Source organism: Dicentrarchus labrax, unplaced genomic scaffold (genome assembly GCF_905237075.1).
Source record: "Dicentrarchus labrax unplaced genomic scaffold, dlabrax2021, whole genome shotgun sequence".
Classification (NCBI taxonomy): Eukaryota; Metazoa; Chordata; class Actinopteri; family Moronidae; genus Dicentrarchus; species Dicentrarchus labrax.
The window spans coordinates 19,460,639-19,484,114 of NW_026136704.1; the positions used below are offsets into that span (position 1 = coordinate 19,460,639).

The following is a 23,476-nucleotide window of genomic DNA, read 5'->3' on the forward strand; positions in this document are numbered from 1 at the left end:
AATTTCTGTGACACAGGTTTATGGTCAGCAGTCCTGCTACACCAGACCTATACAGTATATACAGTAACTCTTACAATGTTTTTTCTGTCTTTCATTGTGACAGCTGATCAATATCTAATCCCAAATCAATGCTGCAACGAGGCACTCTCTCTTTTTTCATTTTCTTACAGCCTCTGTCTTTCTCTCCCCCTCTTCCTTCCTCTCTCTTTGTCACTTTCATTTCCCCTCTCAGGAGGATTGCCAGCCATGTCTCCCTGGTTACTATTGTGATGCTGTGGGGCTCTCATCCCCTTCAGGGGAATGCTGGGACGGTTTCTTCTGTCTGGAGGGTGCAGATCGTCCTGACCCTCCTTTGAGAGACAGTCGGGGAGGACCGTGCCCAAAAGGTCCCTCAGAATTTAGACATCTGGATCACATTTTCCAAAGAAATGAAATACACAAAGACAAAAATGGGGATAATGTAATTAGGTAGCTATTGTTTAGACAGTAAACAGCAGCAAAGCTATACTTTGAATGGCATTGTAGGAAATATAAAACAAAATATGAATTTTTAAGCAAAAAATTAAGTTTAAAATGTTCATGAGCCCAAAGCCAGCTTAGTGAACAGGTAAACAAAACACTCTTTCAAGTTAATAGGGCTAAACATAAGCAGCTGCTCTATTGACACTGGAAACGGAACCCTGTCCCCTGTGGATTGTGCGTGTCTGTATGTGTGTGTGTGCTTGAGTGTGCATCTTTTTCATGACTCTTGTCTTCACACAACCAGGTTATTACTGTTCTGAGGGCTCTGTGGCTCCTCAGCAGTGCCCCCTGGGAACCATCAGTACAGAAGATGGCCAAGCCAGCTGCAGCAACTGTCCCCAGGGGTAAACTCTCTTATCAGCCACACACAGTCAGTCTACACCGTAAACATATACACTTTTTTACACATAAGTATGATGGATTACGAAAGAACTGTAACTATACATACATGCATGTGTTAACATGCATAAATGATTTTTATTCCTGCTTTGCATACATATATAAACACACACAGACATAAATACATCCCTGCCCCACTGCCAGCAGCAGCAGCTAAGAACTAAATTATTCCATCGTTGTTTTGTCTGCATAGTTTTTATTGTCCAGGCAGACGTAATGGCTCTCTGTCGAGGAGTTACGAGTGTCCAGTGGGCCACTACTGCCTGGCCGGGACTTGGTCCAAACACCAGTACCCGTGTCCAGCTGGATCCATCAACCCCCACACTCGGATGGCAAAACCCCGGGACTGCTTGCCCTGCCCTCCAGGTCACACACCATTTACTGCTAATGATCATGAGTTTCCTTAATGTGAAGTAGTTGAATCAGGGTTTACAATGACCTTGACAGTAAAGCAGCAAAATAATCAGATAAATACTATCAACTGGGATTAATACAGTATACAGTTAAACAGTGTTTGTTTTGACTACATTTGCTGTTTTGCAGGATAATTCAGGGTCATCTTCTATTTCACTTATTTTCCCCATGAAACCAGGCTCCTTCTGTGCTTCCCCTGGGAAGGGTGTTGCATCAGGCCAGTGTAGTGCAGGGTACTACTGTCTCTCTGGGGCCTGGTCACCCACACCAGAGGATGGAGGGACGACAGGTGACAGATGTCCTGAAGGTTATTACTGTCCCCAGGGCTCCTCAGCACCACTGCCCTGCCCCATAGGACATTACAGCAACAAAACCAGAAACAGTCATCTCTCCGACTGCCTGCCTTGTCCTCCAGGTTGGAACCACCTTAGCACCTGTTGCAGGCAGTAGAATTTAATTATGTGTCTTTTTATCTGCCAAAAGATAAGGCTTCCATTACATAACGTGATTTATCTGGGGATAATCCCTTCACACAATGAATGTGGTGTTCCTTTTGTTTTGCAGGTTTCCTGTGTGTCACCAGAGGGCTCTCTTTCCCTTCTCATATTTGTCCAGCTGGCTCTTACTGTCCAGGTAGAGAAAACAGCAGCCAGCAGTCCTCTATACCCTGCTCACCTGGAAACATGTGCCCACCTGGATCTGATAGACAGGTTCCCTGCTTACCAGGGACCTACCAAGATTTACCTGGACAGGTGAGAAAGATGCAAATTAATAGTCTGCTAATAACCTGATATGTCCTACAGTCTCAATGGCAAGGTACACCTACTATATGACACAATTAAAATAACCTGCAGTAATTGTTGTACTCTCTTACACAGTATATGGCTTGATACACTCAACTGAAAAATGTTTTAACACTAAAACTGGATCCAAAGTAGTGCTAAGAGAACTGTATATGGCCTATAAAAGATGGGGTTTTAATGGATTGTGTGGCTTTATTATTTGCACATGTGGGAAGTTATGGCTCTACTGCAAGCAAAGAGATAATGCACCAGTAAGCTCATCTTTTTCAACATCTGTGTGTAATGTATACAGTTTATAGTTCAGCATTTAAAATCTCCAACAAAGCATCTAAAGTGTTCATGTCCATTAATATAAGTGAACATCTGTAGTCATAATTTTGTTTGTACTGTGCAGAAAAAAATGATGTGCATAATTTACCCCTCCACAGGCAGAGTGTGTTAAATGTCCAGCAGGATTTTACTGTGCCGGCTCAGTGGATACTGACACTGGGCATGTGTCTGGGACTCACACTCCCACGCTGTGTCCTAAAGGACACTATTGCCCACCAGGTAGGCTACAATAGTGCAGCTATTCTAACACATTCATTACAAACGTACAATGTTATAAGATCATGTTATCAGATATAAATATACATATGTGGGACACAAGTGATGCTGCAGGCTCTGTGAGATTGATTAATTATCTAATAATGTGTTGCATTGCATGCAAAATGTTGATGAATATTGCTCTTGTTCCTGAAGTGGCTGTAACATTAAATGGCTTTCTCATTATGCAAATGGACACTATAGAGCATAATCAAGATAAGGATTGTCCTCACAAACTGTTCTGTGATGTTTAGTCCTGGACCATCTGTAGATATTATGTGCTATTTATCTACAGGAACGCAGTCTGGTGTTGCATTCCCATGCCCAGCTGGTGCCTTCAGCAGGCAGATGGGGTTGTCCAATAAGTCGGGCTGTGAGCTCTGCCCTCCAGGGAGATATTGCAGTTCCTCTGGACTGGCTGCTCCCACTGGGGTCTGCTCTCCTGGGTAAACACAGGCAGACTGAACACACACTTCATCATGTTCACCGATAGACTATGAAAGATATGACATCCTGTTTCTGTTTAATTCTGTATCCCTTGTCTATAATTAAACCTCCCTTATGCTCTGTCTCTGCCTCTGTCTTTCTCATCTATCACTTTCTACAATCCCGTATACCCCTCCCCATTGTCTCTGTCCTCATCATCTCTCTGCTCCTAGTTACCTCTGTATCCACGGTTGTGCTTCTGCCCAGCCAGAGGAGGGCCCGACAGGAGGCCGCTGCTCTGCAGGGTCCTATTGCCCCCAGGGTACCAGCTATATGATTCCCTGCCCAGCAGGCACCTTCAGCTCTATAGAAGGTAACATATAATGCTGAATGATTACACATAGCTGGTTTAAATTAAACTGGCAGTATTAAGTGTAATTTTTTGTAATCAGTGTAAGAATTTCCCACCCTTCTTCATCATAAAATAATTACTGAAAACAAATGATGTGGAATTATTTCACTTAACCCTAATTCATGCTATATTTGATCATTTCAATCAAACATATGAGTTGTATTTTTGTTACTATTTTTTGTGTTCTAGGGGCAGTTTCTATAGAAGTATGTCAGTCCTGTGTGCCTGGCCATTACTGTGCTGAGGTTGGCCTTTCCTCCCCATCTGGACCCTGCGACCCAGGTTTCTACTGCACAGAGGGATCCAGAACGGCCACACCTCAGGGCAATACCACAGGTTACAGTCTGATTCTTTCCCTTTATGTAGTGTTAATAAAGGCATGGCAACATGCACTGTGGGTTGTTTTAGAAAAAAACAGTTTCGAAAAAAAAACCCCAAGGGTAATCTAACAGGAGCCTGAAAAATACTGTGCTGTGCACCATTTTGCCTCAGTGCTCTTCTGTTTTTACTTAACATTTTCATGGCCTTTGACTCCACAGTGCTGGAGAGGTCTCCACAGAACATTTACCAGTCCCCATTGCTTTCTCTTAGTGGTATTTTTCTCCCTGGGATTGCAGAAAATGGCTCTGGCCTTTTAATTCACTCAGACACCTAATGAGTAATGACATCCAATAAAGGTTTATTGTCTCTGTTACAGGAGATACCACATCTCCATTCCCACTTCCTGGCAATTCAACCCTGGGTCAGTTCCATGGTGATGTGTGTCCTGCAGGCCACTATTGTCCTAAAGGGAGTGCAAAGCCAAGCCCTTGTCCTCCAGGTAGAAAACCAGAGTTGTGAAAGAAGAAGGAATTATTTCTGTTACCATGTATCATGAATATGTTTCTACACAGAAGAAATAGCCCCCATCCATCTCCCTGAATAATCTGATGTGTCTGACCTCTTGCTTTTTATTACACTGCCTCCAAAGGTATTGTACAGTACCATAAAGCCCCCAGAGGTACAATATAATGGCTTAATGTACCCAGAACTTTAGAGGAGGTTGTAAAACTTAATAGGAATCCAATAACACTGTCATAATGGTCAGCTAGCTACTTAACCAAGTGAATAAATGGAGCTATCTATAGTGCGCATACATGACACTGTTATCCCATGCTATATATATTTTTTTGCTTCTGTGTGTCGGGGAGAGAAAAAGTGAAAAGAATTGGAAAAGATTGGAAGTTATTTTTACTCACATGATAATTTGTCTCCTCAGGTACTTTCTTGGGGAGGTCTGCGGCCGAGTCTGAAGCCGACTGTAAAGCTTGTTACCCGGGTTCTTATTGCCCCTCGTGGGCTCAGACCTCTGTCGACCTCCTCTGTCCCCCAGGGTGGTTCTGTCCGCCGGGATCAGTGTCTGGACATCAGCCAGGTACAGTACACATCATGTAGGGTCAGCTCAGGTTTAACCACAGTAGTCTTTGCACTTCATCATTTTCTTTTCTTTTTTTAAAACAAAGTCTGATCATGTACATTACGTCTGGTTTACAAATAGTTATGCTCACGTGATGAGTTTGGTACTGTAGTGCAACTTCATATATGAATGATGTTTCACATTTTGACCGAAGGTAGATACTATAAACCAAAAATGGTTGTCCTCTGGAATGATGCTAAATATAAACATCAGGTTATATGGCAATTAGCAGAGACAACATGCTCTGTAAAACATTTTTGATATGGTTATAATTAAACTAAATTATGTCTTATTTTACCTCGCTGAATATCGTAAAACTCACCAAAACACCTTTGTTAGTCCTTCCACAGTCTTTCCAACAATCACCAATGCTGATTTAATCAAAAATAAACCCTTTAACTCATGTGTTAATGGCCACAATGTAATTCTTGCACCAGTCAAAATATGTCCAGTGCTGGTTTTTGCCACTGATAGGCTCAGATTGTTACTCTAAGTGTCTGACAAAATTATGGAAAAGATCACTACAGAGATGGACCATATGTTTAGCCAGAAACAACCGTTATATTGTTATTTTTGCTTGCCACCAAACTCCATGGACAAAAGTGGTAATTTTAACTTGCACTTTATTGTAACTTCATTTAAAGTGGACAGAAAGTAAAACTGACCCTTATCTTTGTTAGTGTTTCCAACATTTACCAACACTGGTTTGGTTGAAATAAATAATTAATTCACTGAGAAAGATGAGAAAAACAGATCTCGAATGCTCTCCTCAAAGCCACAGTTACACATGGAGAGCTTCTTGAAGATCACTTCTTGACGATCAACACAGGGAGAGGGAGTGTGACCTCATTCTCGGTTCAGGACGCCTTCACTCCACTATATATTTATATATATTTATTAATTTACATAGCAAATAGTTGTCTGCTGCTATATTAATGTTCTAAATATCTTATATATACCCTTTAAGCCATAATGAAAAGCTGAAAATAACCAACATTGGAGATACATGGTTTTTCATTGGACAGTGACTATTTCATAATTTGACACCACTTTTCCTTTTTGTTGATACAGATAACTTGAAATATGTTTTCAAAACTTCAAAACTAGAAAACGTGTATTTGACACATTTATTGCTTTTGTTGTTAAACTTTAAACCACCTTTGTAGTAAGTCTGTGAATGTAAATGTAATATGTAACTATAAAGTGTTATATTTGTTATTTTATTAGTGATTATTTGTGTGTGCTCCCTAAATGGAGGTGTAGTAAGTGGTTCTGTGGATGCGTATTAGAACTCATCAGTTACTTTACAAACCATACTCTACCTGCACCATGGAGGTGATTTTATGCCTCAGGTGAGCTTTCCTCCTTCTTGTATATTACATGCACACCTAGAGATTCTTTGAAAGGCTTCCGTGTCCCCTTTTCGCCTTTGATCGAGAAGGCGTTTTGCTAATTTGAGCATGAAATGGCCCAGAACCTATAAAGAGTCTCCAGCTTGTTGCTGTCAGAGTCAGGGCACCTGCTACTGAGCCTGCTTTCTCGTCTCCTTGCCTCCCACAGGATTTTCTTACAGGGCGAATACTACTTAAAGTCACTGTTTTCTTCATTGCTTTGTTTCCATGGTACCACATCGGGCATGGTGAAATACAGCAACCAGGCTTTCTTTTGTGGATAATTGCCACATAAATGTATTTAAAAGGCTATAACACATTAGTACTGCATTTTATATTCACATTACTCTTGTTTTCATTGTACACAAGCAGGCACCAGATGACAGTTTGAACTTTATCTGACTGTGTCACAGGATGTCAATGCCCGCCTGGCCACACATGCCCACATGGTAGTGCTGAGCCGGCCATCTGTAGCCCTGGCACTTTTCAGTCTTCCTCTGGACAGTCCACTTGTATCACCTGCCCACCAGGTAATTAAAACAACACAATCTGTGCACTCACATTTGTAGTATAAACACTACCAAAATACACAAAGGTGAACTGAAATGTATTATTAAATGAGACATACCACCTTGCCCAGGTTTCTACTGTATGGAGGGTTCATCTGTGCCATCTCCGTGTTCGATGGGCAGTGTCAGTCCATCAGCTGGCAGGACGTCCCTGACTGACTGCTCCCCCTGCCCCTCTGGCTCCTTCTGTAACAACAGTGCTCTGACAGAATCGTCTGGACCCTGCAGCCCAGGTCTGACAGTCCTGCATCACGATGGGAATGAACCATGAGAGTATCTTTTCATTATACTGTATTTCTGCACTGTATTAAAGGTAAAGTTATTATATATTTTTCAACCAGGCCCAGTCTGTAATACTGAGGAGGCTCTATTGGCTAAAATGGAACATAGGCATGTTTAATCACCTGAAAATGAGAATTGTTTTGTTTTTGTTACCTTAGAGATTTTTTACAGGATCTCACTCTTTTATAAACAGGTCTATCTCTGTAGGGTCATTGACATTACACTATTGCCCAGAAGGATTATGTCACAGCCCGCTTCAGGGCTGCAGTGCTCTCGCTCAATACTGGACCAGTTTCAAAAATTGTTGTCCCCCTTAGTCACTTGGTTACAAAAACATAGTAGAAAATCCAGGTTGAAAAAGAACAAAGTTTCCCTTTAAGCCACTGTTTCCCCTGAATAACACGGTTAATGTATACTTGTAAATGTTGCAGTGTTTTCAGTGAGATGTTTAACCACATTGTCTACTGCAGGATATTTTTGCTCCATGGGGTCCACTGAGCCTTCTCCTGTCTCCCAGCCTTACGGAGATGTCTGTCCCATGGGGCACTTCTGTCCTCAGGGTTGTGGGTCACCCAAACCCTGTCCTGTTGGCAGCTTCCTCCCAGAGCCTGGAGCTTCCTCTCCATCTCACTGCCACCCTTGCCCCCCAGGGAAATACTGCCTCAGTTCTGGAGCCTCCCAGCCCACAGGTGGGGATTTTACCAGGTTTTCCATTAGTCAAGGACAGTCAGACTTACGATTGCTCAGTGAGTAATGAGGGCCAATTGAGAAAAATTCACAACATTTCATGTTTCAGCTTTATACTGCCAGACATCACATTAGCCTGTTTCAAGCCCCCTAAATCGCTGCCCACATTAACACATTTTTCTGGGGATTCAAACAACAAGTAATGAAGGGAAACTAAATGACAATTCAGGTCTGATTATCAAGGCCAAGATCACATACTGTATAATGCGTTAGATACTCACTCACATGCTTGTAACCCTTTTCTAATACCCCCATGTTAGGACTGTGTTTTGCAGGTTTCTTCTGTTCTGGAGGTGCCAATAGCCCCACGCCCCGAGCCAACTCCTCTTTGTTCAGCTGTCTTTGTGAAATACTGGAGGTTTATACCACAAAGGCAGGCACCGCCTTCTGGATGCACAATCTGTCCTGCTTCAATAACTCCAGTAATTCTGGTAAAATATGGGTTTCTTCAGTTTGTAATAACACAGTAAATGCTTCCCATGAAAGGACAGTACATCAATTTCTTCAAACTATTCAACCAGAGTGTAAAGCCTTTACGTTGTTGTGATAAACATCCCACAGAGAAGCTGCTTTTCAGTTTGACCTTCCCTTAAAGTATTCCACAATTAATCATTGCCTTACAGTGTTGCATTGTAAAAAAGATGTTGTTCCCTTGGCAGTCAAAACTGTTAAATCAGCATGTAGAAAGAGAAGAGTGGCTCCTCTTTGGTTTCCTGTCTGTGTGACAAGGATATTAACTTAGACATCTTTCATGCTTTATCTGCCATGTTCTATTATAGGGAGGGACACTAGCTGGATCGAAGTGGTAGTGGCGCCACCGGCAGATTCAGACCATCTTGTGACTCACCCTCCACCATATCTCAAGAGTCCACATTATGCATGTTCCACCTACAGAGGAGATATATGCCCCAGGGGTGGGTAAATCCTGACAGTGAACTTGTGCACTTGATGTGATACTTTGATCATTCCCTCAGGCACACACGTTATCTTCCTTGCTCATGACATGCTAGTCCCACTTACTGTAATTGCTGTGACATCTTACTGATTTCATCTGTCCAGTGTGTGCAGTATATTCCAGTTACAATATCACTTCTTCTGGGTTTTATTTGGAAACTATTAAGAAAAAATATGAGGGGATAGCACAAGAACTAATGACCAGCTTTTTTTTTTTTTGTAAAAAAGAAAAAAGTCAAGAGTTGCAGAAAAGGCTTTTTCAATTACACCCCATCATGAAAATATCTTCATTGTACAGTAAATCAGTGAAGGCACAAGATAATTGCTGATGGTCATGCAAATTCCTCCTGCCGGTAAACCCCCGGAGGTTCAAATTCCCCTTTTTGATGACCTGAAAGTCTAAATGCTGGAGTTGGACTTCCCTGTTGAAGAGCTGGAGATGGTTGGGTGGTGATGCGCATAAAACAGTAGCTTGAAATAACAGCTGATGTCAGGAAGGAACACATTTAAATTCCAGTAGCAAAGTAATTACTGCCTGCTGGAACGTAAAAAAATCTGGTGGGTTAACTGTAAATAGAAGAAGCTGAAAATAAGAGTGTGGGAATAAAATGTTCAGAGTTTGAGAAAATCCTTTATCTCTAGGGGGAGTGTGTGCATAAGAACAGTAATCCTCTTGACTGGACTTTTGGTTTCTCTGAAGTTGATTTATTTCAGTGATTGTTTTTGTGGCTATTTTTCAGGTTTCTATTGTCCCCTAGGCTCTGCCTACCCACAGCCCTGTGAGGCTGGCTCTTACTGTAACCAGACTGGTTTAGATGCCCCAGCAGGGCCCTGTGCTGCAGGCTATTACTGCCCCAAAGGCTCTTCAGACCCTAATGCTTTCCCTTGCCCTACCGGACACTACTGCCCTCTTGGAACTCCTCTTCCTCTGCCCTGCCCTCTTGGAACCATAAAAAGTGAGAAACTGCTCTTTTGTAATATAGTTTATATTCTTAGGTTCAGCTAATAATCTCATTTATTGTTTGATTGTTGAACAATGTAATTATCAAAGGAAAGCTGTGTGCTGCATGTTTTCTCTTCCTTTGAATAGAGAAACAATTCAAGACAAGTCAGTATTCCCCACCCATTTTAAGGCCATGGCATGAATTAATGATGAATGAGTAATCAGACACAATACTAAACTGAGAAACATAACACCTAATCCTCTTTGTTGCACACATTGTCAGTTTTTCCTGCTAAGGTCCTTACATGAACTGGTGTCTATCTGTGCAGTTCAGTGATGCGTAGAAATATGAAAACTTCCATTGAAGCCTTTTTTCTTTCCCTTGGGCACCTATGAATAATTTTAGTCACAAAACAGTTTAATCGTGTAATTGTATTCTTGTCTCGCGGCGGACAACTAGAATCCTATTAAAATGTTCTGTAGCTTCTTTGTATGATTATGAATTAGAAATTGATGAGGGAATAGGTATGTTCTCTGCATTGAATTAACATTGTTATCTATTTTAATGCTTTCATTACATTAACTTACGAAATGATTTTTTTTTTTGCAAGTCAATAAGCACTGTTTATAGATAAAACACCAAACAATTCAAGCCTTTTTAAAGTATATCAATTTGTGAATTATTTTCTAATTCCTATGTATATTGTGTGCTACCCGTCAGGTTCCGTTGGTGGATCTACAGTCGAGGCTTGTCAGCTGTGTCCTCCGGGTCACTACTGCCACCAGAGAGGTATAGCTGAACCAAGTGGCCAGTGTGCAGAAGGCTACTACTGTCCTGAGGGACAGAGCTCTGAGAGACCACAACAGCATGTCTGCTCAGTGGGACATTGTTGTGAGAAGGTCAACCATCTAGTATTAGTCTTCAAGCTATTGTCAGTCATTCTTGCTGAATATTGTATTTGATGTCTCTGCATGAGCCTTCCTCACCAGCTGTGGTTTTCTTACTATAAGACAATTGATTGAATTTCTTCCTGTTTTTCTTGACTGTCCCAGTCCTCTTCCTGTGTTTTGTCTGTCCCCAATGCTATCATTGCACCATGATTATACCTGTTGATGAATGTTATTCCCCAGATATAAAGTCTAATCAAATTAATTTAATGGTTGCTTCAGGGCAGTGCCAGACAGACAGCCTGCCTTCCAGGCAGCTACCAGCTCAGACAAGGCCAGGGCAGCTGCGAGACATGCCCTGCTGGTTTCTATTGTCAAGATCAAGGTAAAGCTGATGGGTTGACAAATCGCTGGATGACATAAGCATTTAGCAGCCGGGAACATAAATGTATTTTGCACTGTGTCCATACATCAGGAATGACGCTCCCACTTCCATGTGAGAGAGGATTTTATTGTCCCAGTGGATCAACAAATCAACATCCCTGTCCAGCAGGAACCTATGGAAATACATCAGGTCTGGTTGAGGAATCGCAATGCTCACTGTGTGACCCTGGGATGTACTGTAAAGGAACAGGTATAATGTCCTATCAGTTGCTTTTCATCTATTTCTCACAGATATCTATGTTGCAGCCTCAGTATAAATTTAGTGATGTATTCCAGAGACAATTAGAGGTAAATGGCTGCTCTGGTGATAAAAAACCTTGCTTGAATGTTATTTGTTTAAAGGGAGGACTTTCCCCAGTGGGCCATGTGCTGCAGGATTTGTTTGTGTTTGGGGAGCCTCTGAACCTTCACCACTAGACAGTCTGAGTGGATTCCAATGCCCTCCTGGCTTCTTCTGCTTTGTGGGGACATCTGTACCAAAACCGTGCCCTAAAGGAACATTCAGGTGCATATCCTGTAATATCTCTGTAAACTTAACTTTTGAATTAGATCACTACTACTCATATCACTTATTACCGCAAACCATAATGTCTATACAACATAGTAGGATTGGTACTATTTTGTACTAGTACAGTACAGTATAACTTTGTGTGGTGACACACATACCTCACACACTAGTAGTGATATTAGAATTTGTAAGATGTAATCCACAGGCATTCAAGGTGGTAATGGTCCATGTTCAACTTAATGCTTTGTTAGTGTAAAATATACCATTGTGATGAAACAGGAGATGTAATTTGAAGTGTTATTCTTTCAAATGATGTAAGGTAGTGGCATGGAGTGATTTCTGGAATGAAATACTAAGCAATTATTCTCCAAATTACATGGAATGTTTTGACTACCATTGGGGATTATAGTTATTACAATTAATGTTCACATCTTTTCACAGTGAGCAGAGCAGGCTTGTGGATGAGTCTCAGTGTCGTAGCTGCAGTCCTGGCTTCTACTGTTCAGAGACTGGCCTGTCTGCAGTCTCTGGACCCTGCCTGCCAGGTCAGAAGTAAGACTGAGAATCTAGTTATGTTAGTGTGAGCTTTTCAAACATTTTATTGAAGTGTTTCTCCCCAGGTTTCTACTGCCTAGAGGGATCCCATACTGCTACTCCAATGTCAAGTGTATCTGGAGGTGTTTGTCCAGAAGGCCACTACTGTGCAGAGGGCAGCAGTGTGCCCTCACCCTGCCCAGCTGGCTCTTACCAAAATGAGACTGGAGGAAAAGGCAAAGATGACTGCAAACCATGCCCTTTTGGTAAACAAGACATTATACTATATTAACTTAACTCACACACAAATTCCCTTGTCCTCTCTGAAGACGTCCTCAGTGTTTGAATTTCTTTGCCAGGCTGGTTCCAGGATTTATCAGGCCAGAGAGAGTGTAATCCCTGTCCTCCTGGGTTCCACTGCCAGTCCCTGAGTCCCAGCCACACTAGCCCTCTGCCCTGCCCTGCTGGCTACATCTGTCCCAGGGAAAGTCCAGACAGGCAGCCTCTCCCCTGCCCCAAAGGCACCTACAGTCCTAGTCAGGGTCTCACCACCACAGGTAAAATCTCAGAACCTTTGTGAAACAAAATAACACATGAAGTGTTGCATTATTGTCTGGCTGTTTTTTCTTTGAAAATAATTTGAAGACTTGTTAGGAGGGTAAATTACTGAAGGCAAAAGTTTTGTGCTGTAACTCTTGAGTCAACTACTGATTATTTAAATCAGAAAGTATTTTTTTCCCTTAAAACAATCTTCCTTAATTTAGTTTGCTTTAAGACATTGGCACTTCTAGCAGTGTGCAACTATCTCAGATCTGATGATTGAGCTGTCCTGGCAGGTAGCTTGTTTTGCTGTTTGGACTGAGGTCAAAGCTGTCAATCTGTGTTTGCAGGTGAGTGCCTAGTGTGTCCAGCAGGTCAGTTTTGTGGGTCTGAAGGTCTGGTTGAGCCTTCAGGAGTGTGTGCTGCTGGATTTCTTTGTCTGATGGGTGCTACAGTACCAAACCCGACTGACAACAGAACTGGATCTCTCTGTCCACGTGGAATATTCTGCCAACAGGGGCTAAGAGCAGGTAAATGGAATAAAAGACACCTTAAGTCCTTGGATAAAAAATTATTGTTAAGGTTTCTCAGTAAGTTTCTATTTTGAATGCTGCTGATTTGATTAATTTAAAAAAATAATATCCTCCATTTACATCTGTTCTTTTCCGTTTTGTGCTCTAGGTGATTGCTGGGCAGGGTTTTATTGTGACTGGGGCTCTAGCAGAGCAGATGAGGCTCTGTGCCCAGCTGGGTTCTTCTGCCCCAGTGGAACACCAGTCCCCATGCCTTGTCCTGCAGGGACATTTAGCTCTGAGACAGGCAACACACATCACGACAACTGTACCACCTGTACCCCTGGATATTACTGTCAAGGTAGGAAACATAGATCATCCTAGAGCACGGGTTTCGAAGTCTGAGACTGTGCGCCTCCCCTCAGACTTGTTTAGTTTCGCTCAATTCTTGGATGCCTATGGGATCATGATTATGTTATTTAAGCTCAACAATTGAGACAAGATAGCCTAATATTGCTGTTTGACATTACTTCAGACTACACCAAATATATAAAAAAGGTCTGTTGTAAAGCATTTGTTATTTTCTGACTCTGGGAAAGTGGGAAAAACAGTACAAGTTCCCCAAATCTACTATATGTCTGAACTATCTCTTTAACTAAATGACACACATTTGGGCGATTCTATGTGATAGCGTTTTGATAGCTAATAACTAATGTAATATTTTGTTCACTTTCCTTCACTGAGCCTCCCCTCAAACAGTTTAGAGCCCCCGTGGGGAGGCCCGCTTCTAAAAATCTCTGTTTAGACTTATCTTCTGCAAGTTTTTCTATATTCAGCAATCATACAGAGAGGAACCCATACACTGGGGGGTAGACATTGTTATTTATTTTCCAGCAGTCACAAAAGATTAGCATGCAGTACAGCCACAGGATATGTTTTTAATAAGTTGTTTTAATAACAGACACAGCTTTGATCACAGGCATGTTGAAAGGACACAAATCCTTGGCAAGCTACCTACCGAATATTTACAAGCCCATATGTTCACTTTTTAATGAAAAGAACAAACTCACGCCGATTCTATGGGGATTGTCCAAAGTCATTCTGGGAAGCACATGGTTTTACTAATTGAAGCAGAGCTGATACGTGTCAAGTTAAAATAGAAGTTACACCTCACTTTACCTTAGTTAATCTAACTGACAACTGATTTTACAGTGTCAGAGTGTCAGACTGTCTTTAATTATGAAGTTGTATCTTTTCAAAGTCAAAGACTTTGCTGTTAATTTTATTGGTCTCAGCAGATATCATCTGTGTTTATTAATCCTTCTTGGTGTGGCTCAGTCGAAGGTACTGTACAGCCTGCACTGTGTCCCTTCGGATACTACTGTCCTCCAGGACTGACTGTAGGATTGCAGTTCCCTTGCCCACCTGGCACTGTGCTGAGCCAGCTTGGAGCCTCCAGTCCAGAGGCCTGCCTGCCTTGCCCTGCTGGTATGGAAGTGATTGGTGTCTTGATCTACATCGTCACAATCTAACCCTAATTAAATAAAAAAAGAAATACTTGTACACAGTCAAATCAGTGTGTCTCAAGTCTTTATGAGGATTTCTTTATTCTGTTGGTGTTTCCTGCAGGAATGTTCTGCTCTCAACCTGGTCTGTCCCAGCCAACAGGACTCTGTGAGGCCGGGTTCTACTGTCCTGCTGGATCAACCAGTCCTAACTCCACTGAGTATCAGGTGTTGGTCTGTAACCTGGGGATGTTGGTCAGCAGGTCCTTGTTCCCAGAGAAGGATTCAAAATGATATTGGTGACCTGATGACCTTCCATCTAATGAAACTTCATGTCAAAATTTCCCTTTGTCCACAAGAAATATAATCAAAATGTGATTAGTATTGATTAGATTAGATTGACTGAGCACATTCATGCTCCTTGCTTTTCTTGTTTTTCAGCCCAATATATTTCTTCAAACAGCACCATTAGCTTTGTACACAAGATAAGAACTGGCCGCATTTACGGGAAATGTGCTGTGGTTATTGATGGTGCTTTGACGCTACCATCAAGCCTATATTTCCAGTGATACACAAGAATTATTAAAAAGCTAATTGTGGGTTTACCATAGAATTTTTGAACACATTTCTGCTCCCCAATTTTGTCACTCCATTAGCTTTCCTCAATATCCCCCCTAGGGAAAAAATGTCAACTTCACACACAACATATTGCATAATAACATAGAAATACTGCATTATTGCTGAGCCCATTTCTATTCTAAAGAGAATACGTTTTTTTAATGAAATGACCACATGATCCTACCACATCATATTTTCAGTCCCACTCCTAGTAAGGCTCTGATATCATTTTGTATTATGGGGTGTAATAAACACTTCAGCCTTGAGAGACCTCAGGGCATTAGTAGACTTTAAAATGGGTTAATGCATGCATGGTTTGCATAATATGCATTCTTAAGATATGATAACATGAAAAACATTGATTGATGTTATCATGTTTTTTGTTTTCTCAGGGGAATTCGACCAGAGGCCATATTTGTCCTTCTGGCCACTTCTGCCCCTCTGGCACTGGCTATCCACTCCCCTGCCCCACAGGAACTCTTTCCATCTCCCAAGGACTGAAGCGCATTGATGAATGCCCACCCTGCCCTCCAGGACTGTTTTGTGACAGGCCTGCAATAGCAGAGCTCTCAGATGCTCTCCCGTGTCATGCTGGGTAAACACTTCTGCTCTTCTGCTTTTTCAGTTTCAAAACTCCCCACTCTGAGTGGACACAGTTTTATTCATGTTTTTCACTTGACTGTTTTCATCTGAACCTGAATAGAAACTGGACAAGAAAATTGTTTTGCTTTGAAATAGTTTTTCTTCTCTTATCTCTCCCATTCTTTATCTCCCTCTTTCAGTATCTCCTAATTTCTAATGCAAAGTGTTTTCATCTTTTTGCTTGAAAGTGTTTTTGAATTTATGCACAGGATTTATACATGGATTAAAGGGACCTGTTCAATATGCCAGCAAGAGGTTTGGTGTTCCAAAAATCTATCACAAGGCAGTATTCACATAAACTACAAACTCAGAAAGATTATTGAGGACAGCAGATGTCTTTTACATGAGAGTCTGTTCACACAGCAGAAAAGGGAGCAGGTGTCTTCAGCAGGACAAGATCCACACTTAAAACACTTTGCTAAATGTTGCATTTGGTTGCAAATATGCTCTGCAATAAATACTCAGAGATAAAACCCACTTTAAAGCACCTGGAGCACTAAATGTGTCTGCCAAGGGTTCAGAATCAGAGTTTATTTCTGTTCAGTTTATAAACTGTGAATAAAAAGATTTGGTTTGCCTTATGGGAAGTAGAATTAAAATTTAGTGCAATTCAAAGACATTTTAGCCATAAAACATTAGTTTTATTGTGTCTGACAATAATCACTGTCAGTTATTAAAGCATATGTAATTTTTTTCTGGAAACACACTATACTTAGCAGCTAAAAGTGCTTTCTTCTGAAATTATATTACTGAATAAGTATAATTTTAAAGTATCACCCTAAGTGTAGTGTTAATAGTTAATTTCTAATTCTTGGTTATATTTATTGTGTTTAACTGTTTACTAAGTCTAACAGGTTAGACTTTCATTTAATCAAATTTGATTAATTAAGCAATTAAGCACTTATTCTCTTGAATGAAAATTTACTAATTTCAGTTTCAGTGTATCAAATCATGTTGTCTAAATGCAGTAAAATAGTTATTGTAAATTGGAATTTTGCCCATTGAAAATCTGCCTAATAAAGTACTTTTTGGGGCACAGTCCAAGAGCGGTAAGTTATTAACCGTTGCAAAACCAATACAGTAGTTTTAATAACCATCATTTTAAATTTAAAGTGGCCTAATGACACCAGTGGTCAAGATATTCATTGCAATGTTTTCAAAGACTTATATTTCTTCACTGACAAATTGTTCAACCTGTCTAATAGCAGTTTGTGGCAATATTTGTTATATGAAGTTTGTTTTCACTGTTTATGCCTACAGGCATGTGTGCTTGGTTGGAAGCACCAGTCCCACCCCGCCTGATGGTTCCCATGGCTATCTCTGCCCTGCTGGCCATAGCTGTCCTATTGGCTCAACAAGTGAGGTGCCCTGTCAGCCTGGCACTTACAGTCCTGCCCCTGGAGCAGCCCACTGTGTAATATGCCCCAAAGGGACCATGTGTTCCTCCTCAGCCACTGAAGAGCCCTCTATCTGCCCAGCTGGTGTGGATGGTTGAAATTTTTTTTTAAAACCATTTTTAAATGTAGCATCAATACTGTCCAGTGGTCAAATGTCTAATTCTGTGTTAATGATAAACCAATATTTAATAAGTACTCTCTTCCTAGGTTATTTTTGTCCTGCTGGGACAGCCCTGCCTCAGCCCTGCCCTCTAGGGACTTTCAGCAACCAGACAGGAGCCCATTCTTTCTCCATCTGCACACCCTGCCCCTCTGGAGTATACTGTAGCACATATGGAGCCTCAACACCACAAGGTCACCAGACCCAAAAATATTATGACAGTATTGTAGCCTTTTAGGAAAATGTACATACCCTTACACTGCTTAAACCATTTAGTAACATGAAAAGAAATGTATTTTGTGTTTGTATTTTTGTCAAGGTTCTTGTTTGCAGGGTTATTTCTGCCAAGGTGGAGCCATGGAGCCAACGCCGCAGAGCTCTGACTACTTCCCCAGGAATGGCCCTTGCCCCGTGGGCCACTACTGTCCAGCAGGGTGCCTCTCCCCAATTCCATGCCCTCTTGGCAGTATTGGCAACACCACTGGTACACATACTGTTTACACCCAACATGAAATTTGCATGCATTTTCAAATCATTGTGTGATATTAATATTATATCTTTAGTTAAGAGCTGTGATTTTCATTTGAAAGAGGTCCTAATAGGATCTTTTGTTGTCTCTGCTTGTCTGACCTCACTGGTATCCGTTGTCCTACTGTCATAGGAGGTGTGTCCATGGAGAGCTGCACTGCATGTCCTGCAGGTCACTACTGCTCCACTGAGGGTCTTGCCAACCCCAGTGGCCCCTGTGCTGCTGGTTTCTTCTGCCCTTTTGACTTTGCTTCAACCACCCCGTATGCCTTTCTCTGTCCCAAGGTAAGGGTTATTCATATACTCTTTCATTCGTTTTCTCGGAATTCCCTTCCCTGTCCTCCCTTTTTCCATTGTTCTTATTGTTTTCCTAACATTATCTTTCCTAGAGACGCTTGTGCCGTGTTGTTTATTATTAATGTCCTGCTGCACTGAATGCCACCCCTCAGATGCCCCTCTGTCATTTCCATTCTCTCGTAGGGCCACTACTGTCCAGAAGGCTCTGCTCTGGCCCTGCCTTGTCCCACGGGAGAGTACCAGCCGAACCCAGGCTCAGATAGCTGCATCCCATGCCGACCTGGATTCTACTGTGAGGAGGCCATAGTAGGAGAGCCATGGCCATGCCCACCACACTCATTCTGCCCTGCAGGTATTCTAAAACCTCAGTGAATAGAAACTTTAATGTAATTTATGTATAGGCTTATTAACCATCACAAACAACACAAACAATACTTGAAAATGACTCTAAGTTGTATGTTTTACTGCAAAAAAACCACATTCTCTTTTAGTAATTGCTATTTAATAAATCATGTTGTCAGTCTCCGTTTTAATGGATCTTTTTTTTTATAGGCACCATGGTGCCTCAGCCCTGCCCTAATGGGACATACACTCATTCAAACCAGGGAGGGCTACAAGAAGAGAGAGAGTGTTTACCATGCCCTCCAGGGAAGTTCTGCAGGTACACTGGATGCATCACAGCCCCTATGGGTGCATGCATAAGCTCTCAAATGTGCACTTGTCTCACAATCACATACATGCAGAAATACACAGACAGACACACAGTTAGGCACATGTGCTTCCTGTCTTCATGCATACACATACAGACACATACTCAAAGGCAAACACTGATCTCTGCTTTAATTATACTCACAATTAGCTGAATACAGGAGTACAGGAGTGTATCATGTTCAGGAGTCACTGTTCACTGAACAGCCAAATTAAGGCCTTAATGTGCATGGACATAATTGATTCAGATATACATATGGGAGGTGAAAATGTTAGAAATAATGTAGTTGTCATTCTATTTATCTAATGAAGCATACTTTTTAGTGTCTTCAAAATGCTCTTGTGTCTAAATGTGTTTCTCTGTGTATGCATTGTATCTTGTGGTTTTGTGGGTAAATTAACCCTGTGTTAGGGCTGGAAGGATCCAGGGTGTATGTGCTGCAGGCTATCTTTGTGTTTCTGGGAGTGCAGATTTCACCCCTCAGGGACCAATGTCTAACTTGACCCAGTGCCAGTGGGGCATGCAGTGTGCTGGTCTATGTCCACCAGGTACTATATCAATTCTTTAAAAATAGAACAACCTAAATGCTACCTGTAATTGATTCATTTATATTTACATATCTTCATATTTTATTTTTAGATTCTTTGACTTTTGAGATTGGAGAGTTCATCATTTTAACAATTTAAAATAAATTGTTAATGCATATAAGTATTGTTTATTCCAGGTTTCTACTGCCCTGAGGGCACAGAGGAGCCTGTGTTGTGTCCTGCAAACACTTTCAGAACTTCCCCAGGAGGTGCCAGCAAACAAGACTGCTTATCCTGCCCATCTCAGCATTGGTGTAAACCTGGTATGAGCTATCAATGGTCTTTGTATGTGAGTGGTTAGAAGTCTTTTTAGAGCTACTGTAATCCGGTTTTTAGGGTAAAAATTCAGGATAGAATGCAAAATTAAGTTATGAAGAGGCCTTTTTCGACAAATTGGTTCTGAGTAGTGATGAAAAGGAATGGCTGAGATTGATAAATTGATTCAGACAATCAAAGCAGGGAGAACATTGTATAGTTTGGGAGCTCTCTATATAAGTATTTCTTTTCTTTTGACCTAAATGAGCAATTTTTAATAGTAATGCTTGGGAAGCAGCTTGCTCGTTATCCTACCAGGTAGTTAATTGCAGTCATTGAATGTTTCATGTGTAAACTGAGTATTAGTAGATGCCAGCATGATTACAGTTAAAACCACAGGCTGTGAATTAGAAACAGCCAGGAGAGCTCTGCCTTGAGAATAATGATTAAGCCTGGGCTCATGCAGGGTTAACACATCAGAAATAAAGCTTGAGGCAAGCACTTGATCAGCCTTAAAAGGGATCAATAAAGTATTGAAATAAATTCCCCAATGGATAAGCAAGAGTGTAACAAAAGTGGCAAAAAACAATTGCACTGAATATCTGAAACCTTTTTTTCTTCCTAAAATGTTTGCAGGAGAGCTAGTCCTTCATCTGTGTCCTGCTGGTCATTACTGTGATGGTGTATCTGGCAGTGACTTCAGTGGAGGGACAGGACCCAGACCATGTCCTCTGTACACCTATCGAGTTTCCCCTGGAGCAGGCAGCAAGGGTGACTGTCTGCCCTGCCCTCCTGGTTCACACTGTAACAGCACAGGTCTGAAACACTGCATCTCACACAACAGACCACAACCCACTAATTAAAAAGATGAACTGAAATTACATCTATAAATGTAACTGATTCCTTTCCATTAAAGGTGTTTCCACCCCCCTCTTTCCATTCTGCTATATCCTGGGTCTATAATGAAGTGTAAAATACACCTTAATACTCTCTCTGGTGGCTTTTTTTCACATTTGCAAGGACAGTTAAAAGAAAATTGCCTTCCAAGGTTGTATTAATTTCAGTATGTATTCAGACTATTATAATAGCCTGAGCCTGTGTCTCAGATAAGAGTAAAGGGAGTATAGTGTGATTGTGACACTGAATATAAAACTTGTGATACCTGAAGCTGAAGTAGTTCAGTGGTGGATTTAACTTAAAGTTATATAAACTTTATCTAATGGTTAATGCCCAGCATATGGTCTCCCTCCCTCTGCTTCTTTCTTTGCATAAATAAAAGCTTCCTAAGTCATTTTTGATAAACTTTTTTATATTTTTATTAAACATTTTTATTTAGGGCTCAATGTGTGTGGACGATGATGCAGCAATATTTTTTTTTACTTTGGTTATAGTGTGTGATGTAACTAACATTAATGATTTATTTTCCAGGGCTTACAGACTACTCCAACAGTCCCTGCCCACCTGGTTTCTGGTGCAGTGGTTCTGGACCCCCCATCCTCTGCCCTGCAGGCACTAAGCGACCCCTTCCTGGAGCTGCTTCACCCACCCAGTGTGAACCCTGTACAGGCGGAACCTTCTGCCCAGATCCTTGGGCTACAGGAAAGCCCAATGTAGAGGGGATCCCCTGCAGGGCCTCCTATGAATGCCCCATGGGTACATTTATCAACACAGTTTATAATGTTAGCATAGCATATTACATTTTGTGTGTGATGACTTTGAATCTTTTATTGTAATAAGTGTCTTTCTCCCTAAAGACAGTAATAAGGTTCTCCAGTAATGAGTTTTTGCTCATAATCCAGGTGCAGTCTCAGAGAGGCTGTGCAGAGCTGGCTCATACTGTGGACCTCAGACTGCAGAGCCCCAAGTCTGTCCTGAAGGTTATATTTGTCCCGAGGGATCCCATTCATACCATAACCCCAAACAACTGTGAGTGCATGAAAGGTCCAATATGCTAAAACCTTGCATGAAACCTGGCGTGCAAACACATGTTTGTAAGACTAACATGGTAATAAGAGGCTTTAACTGATGAGCCGATGAAATCATAATGGGTTCAGACTCATTCTTCATGGTGTGGGTTAAAGCTTTATAAATAACCTTGTTACTATGCCCTACAGCTGTCCATTTCCCTACTACTGCCCAGCCAACAGCTCTGCCATGAAGTCCTGCGAAGGGGGTTCCATGCCTGTCAACACCAGCGGACTCAGAGGATCCAAAAACACCTGCTGTAGTTTGTGTGAGGGGGGCACCTATCGTCTGTACCTCTCCTCCATCCTACAATGCCTTCCATGTCCACCAGGATACTTTTGCCCCCCAGGTACAATACTCACCACCACAAATCATTTCAGATCTTAATTTATGTGTGCAATTTGTTATTTATCTCCAAATGAGGTGTGCATTTATTTTAATTCAACAGGTACAGAGCACTACAAAAACAATCCTTGCCCTCTTGGGTATGTCTGTCTCATGGGATCCACTCAACCAGTACCCTGCCCCCCGGCTCCTTTGGTAACCTCTCTCATGCTGAAACAATGGGCGACTGTCACCCATGTCCAGCTGGCACCTTCAACCATCTGCCTGCTCAGAAGGCCTGCTTTCCCTGTGGCAGCTCTTCCACCTCACTAGCAGGTTAGATCTTATACGATAACTGAGACCACATTAAATTATTTTATCTGAACAAATTAAATGTTGGTTATTATTTTTTTTAAAATCATTTTCAAGTTACAGTTTTAGAAGAGTTGTTCATCTGTTCAGGAAAATATCTCTGATAATTACATTGGGATGCCGCCTCACACCTGTTTCCTCAGGTTCTTCTTCTTGTACCTGTATTGGTAAGAACCGAGCATTCCAGCACTCCGATGGTTCATGTTTGTGCAGAACTGGTTTTATCTTCTACAATGAACTGGATTTCAAAAGCTCTACCTCTGACAGTGAATTGGACTGCCAGCCTGAGGTCAGTCAATCAAAAATTAGGAATATTATTCTTTTTGCTGTCAATTACTGTATCAAGTTTTCACAGTGTTCTTTGGAAAAGTTAATCCAAATATATTTACTCACATATATTATTTTAGGATTGAGTTTGTAATTTCTTCCTTTCAAAAGTTTTCATGAACATGCACTTGAATGTGTGGATTTATTGAAAGTCTGCCTGAGACCTGGAGAGGTATTGAGGTGTCTGATGTTGAAGTTTCCCACAAGCATATCAACAACCCATACACCCCTGTGTTGAAAACCACAAATAAATGATCGAAGTTGTGGAAAACACTGCCCTACTGAGACCTGTTTGCAATGATTTTACTTTATAATTTCTTTTTATAAAATTGATTTTGAAATCAATGTGTGAGATGGAGGAGAAATACTCTTGTACTGGTTTTCAATCATGAATGATGAAATGACAAGCAAAGTCAAGGTTTGAAGAGTTTTCAGATGTCAGTGTGTGTGTGTTTTAGGCA

At 41.3% G+C, this 23,476-nt stretch overlaps 1 protein-coding gene across 1 annotated transcript in view; it reads left to right on the top strand.

Moving 5' to 3' along the window:
- The window catches only part of LOC127361790 (zonadhesin-like), a 29,255-nt gene extending 6,287 nt beyond the window's left edge, over window positions 1–22,968 (top strand). Inside the window, exons 12-54 of the mRNA XM_051396699.1 lie at window positions 233–386; window positions 767–866; window positions 1,115–1,287; window positions 1,514–1,750; window positions 1,900–2,087; window positions 2,567–2,687; window positions 3,019–3,169; window positions 3,383–3,522; window positions 3,751–3,897; window positions 4,259–4,381; window positions 4,820–4,975; window positions 6,822–6,938; window positions 7,049–7,210; window positions 7,730–7,948; window positions 8,267–8,437; window positions 8,786–8,920; window positions 9,701–9,916; window positions 10,625–10,803; window positions 11,074–11,176; window positions 11,267–11,425; window positions 11,578–11,740; window positions 12,185–12,288; window positions 12,364–12,543; window positions 12,637–12,834; window positions 13,168–13,347; window positions 13,499–13,690; window positions 14,668–14,817; window positions 14,959–15,062; window positions 15,845–16,047; window positions 17,355–17,575; window positions 17,699–17,845; window positions 17,971–18,135; window positions 18,313–18,464; window positions 18,660–18,828; window positions 19,029–19,137; window positions 19,597–19,733; window positions 19,910–20,035; window positions 20,664–20,843; window positions 21,456–21,680; window positions 21,827–21,953; window positions 22,142–22,341; window positions 22,441–22,652; window positions 22,832–22,968. Coding sequence (XP_051252659.1) covers window positions 233–386; window positions 767–866; window positions 1,115–1,287; window positions 1,514–1,750; window positions 1,900–2,087; window positions 2,567–2,687; window positions 3,019–3,169; window positions 3,383–3,522; window positions 3,751–3,897; window positions 4,259–4,381; window positions 4,820–4,975; window positions 6,822–6,938; window positions 7,049–7,210; window positions 7,730–7,948; window positions 8,267–8,437; window positions 8,786–8,920; window positions 9,701–9,916; window positions 10,625–10,803; window positions 11,074–11,176; window positions 11,267–11,425; window positions 11,578–11,740; window positions 12,185–12,288; window positions 12,364–12,543; window positions 12,637–12,834; window positions 13,168–13,347; window positions 13,499–13,690; window positions 14,668–14,817; window positions 14,959–15,062; window positions 15,845–16,047; window positions 17,355–17,575; window positions 17,699–17,845; window positions 17,971–18,135; window positions 18,313–18,464; window positions 18,660–18,828; window positions 19,029–19,137; window positions 19,597–19,733; window positions 19,910–20,035; window positions 20,664–20,843; window positions 21,456–21,680; window positions 21,827–21,953; window positions 22,142–22,341; window positions 22,441–22,649 — 6,792 coding nt within the window. The 3' untranslated portion in view covers window positions 22,650–22,652; window positions 22,832–22,968. The remainder of the gene's footprint in view (window positions 1–232; window positions 387–766; window positions 867–1,114; window positions 1,288–1,513; window positions 1,751–1,899; window positions 2,088–2,566; window positions 2,688–3,018; window positions 3,170–3,382; window positions 3,523–3,750; window positions 3,898–4,258; window positions 4,382–4,819; window positions 4,976–6,821; window positions 6,939–7,048; window positions 7,211–7,729; window positions 7,949–8,266; window positions 8,438–8,785; window positions 8,921–9,700; window positions 9,917–10,624; window positions 10,804–11,073; window positions 11,177–11,266; window positions 11,426–11,577; window positions 11,741–12,184; window positions 12,289–12,363; window positions 12,544–12,636; window positions 12,835–13,167; window positions 13,348–13,498; window positions 13,691–14,667; window positions 14,818–14,958; window positions 15,063–15,844; window positions 16,048–17,354; window positions 17,576–17,698; window positions 17,846–17,970; window positions 18,136–18,312; window positions 18,465–18,659; window positions 18,829–19,028; window positions 19,138–19,596; window positions 19,734–19,909; window positions 20,036–20,663; window positions 20,844–21,455; window positions 21,681–21,826; window positions 21,954–22,141; window positions 22,342–22,440; window positions 22,653–22,831) is intronic.
- Window positions 22,969–23,476: the final 508 nt, after the last annotated feature.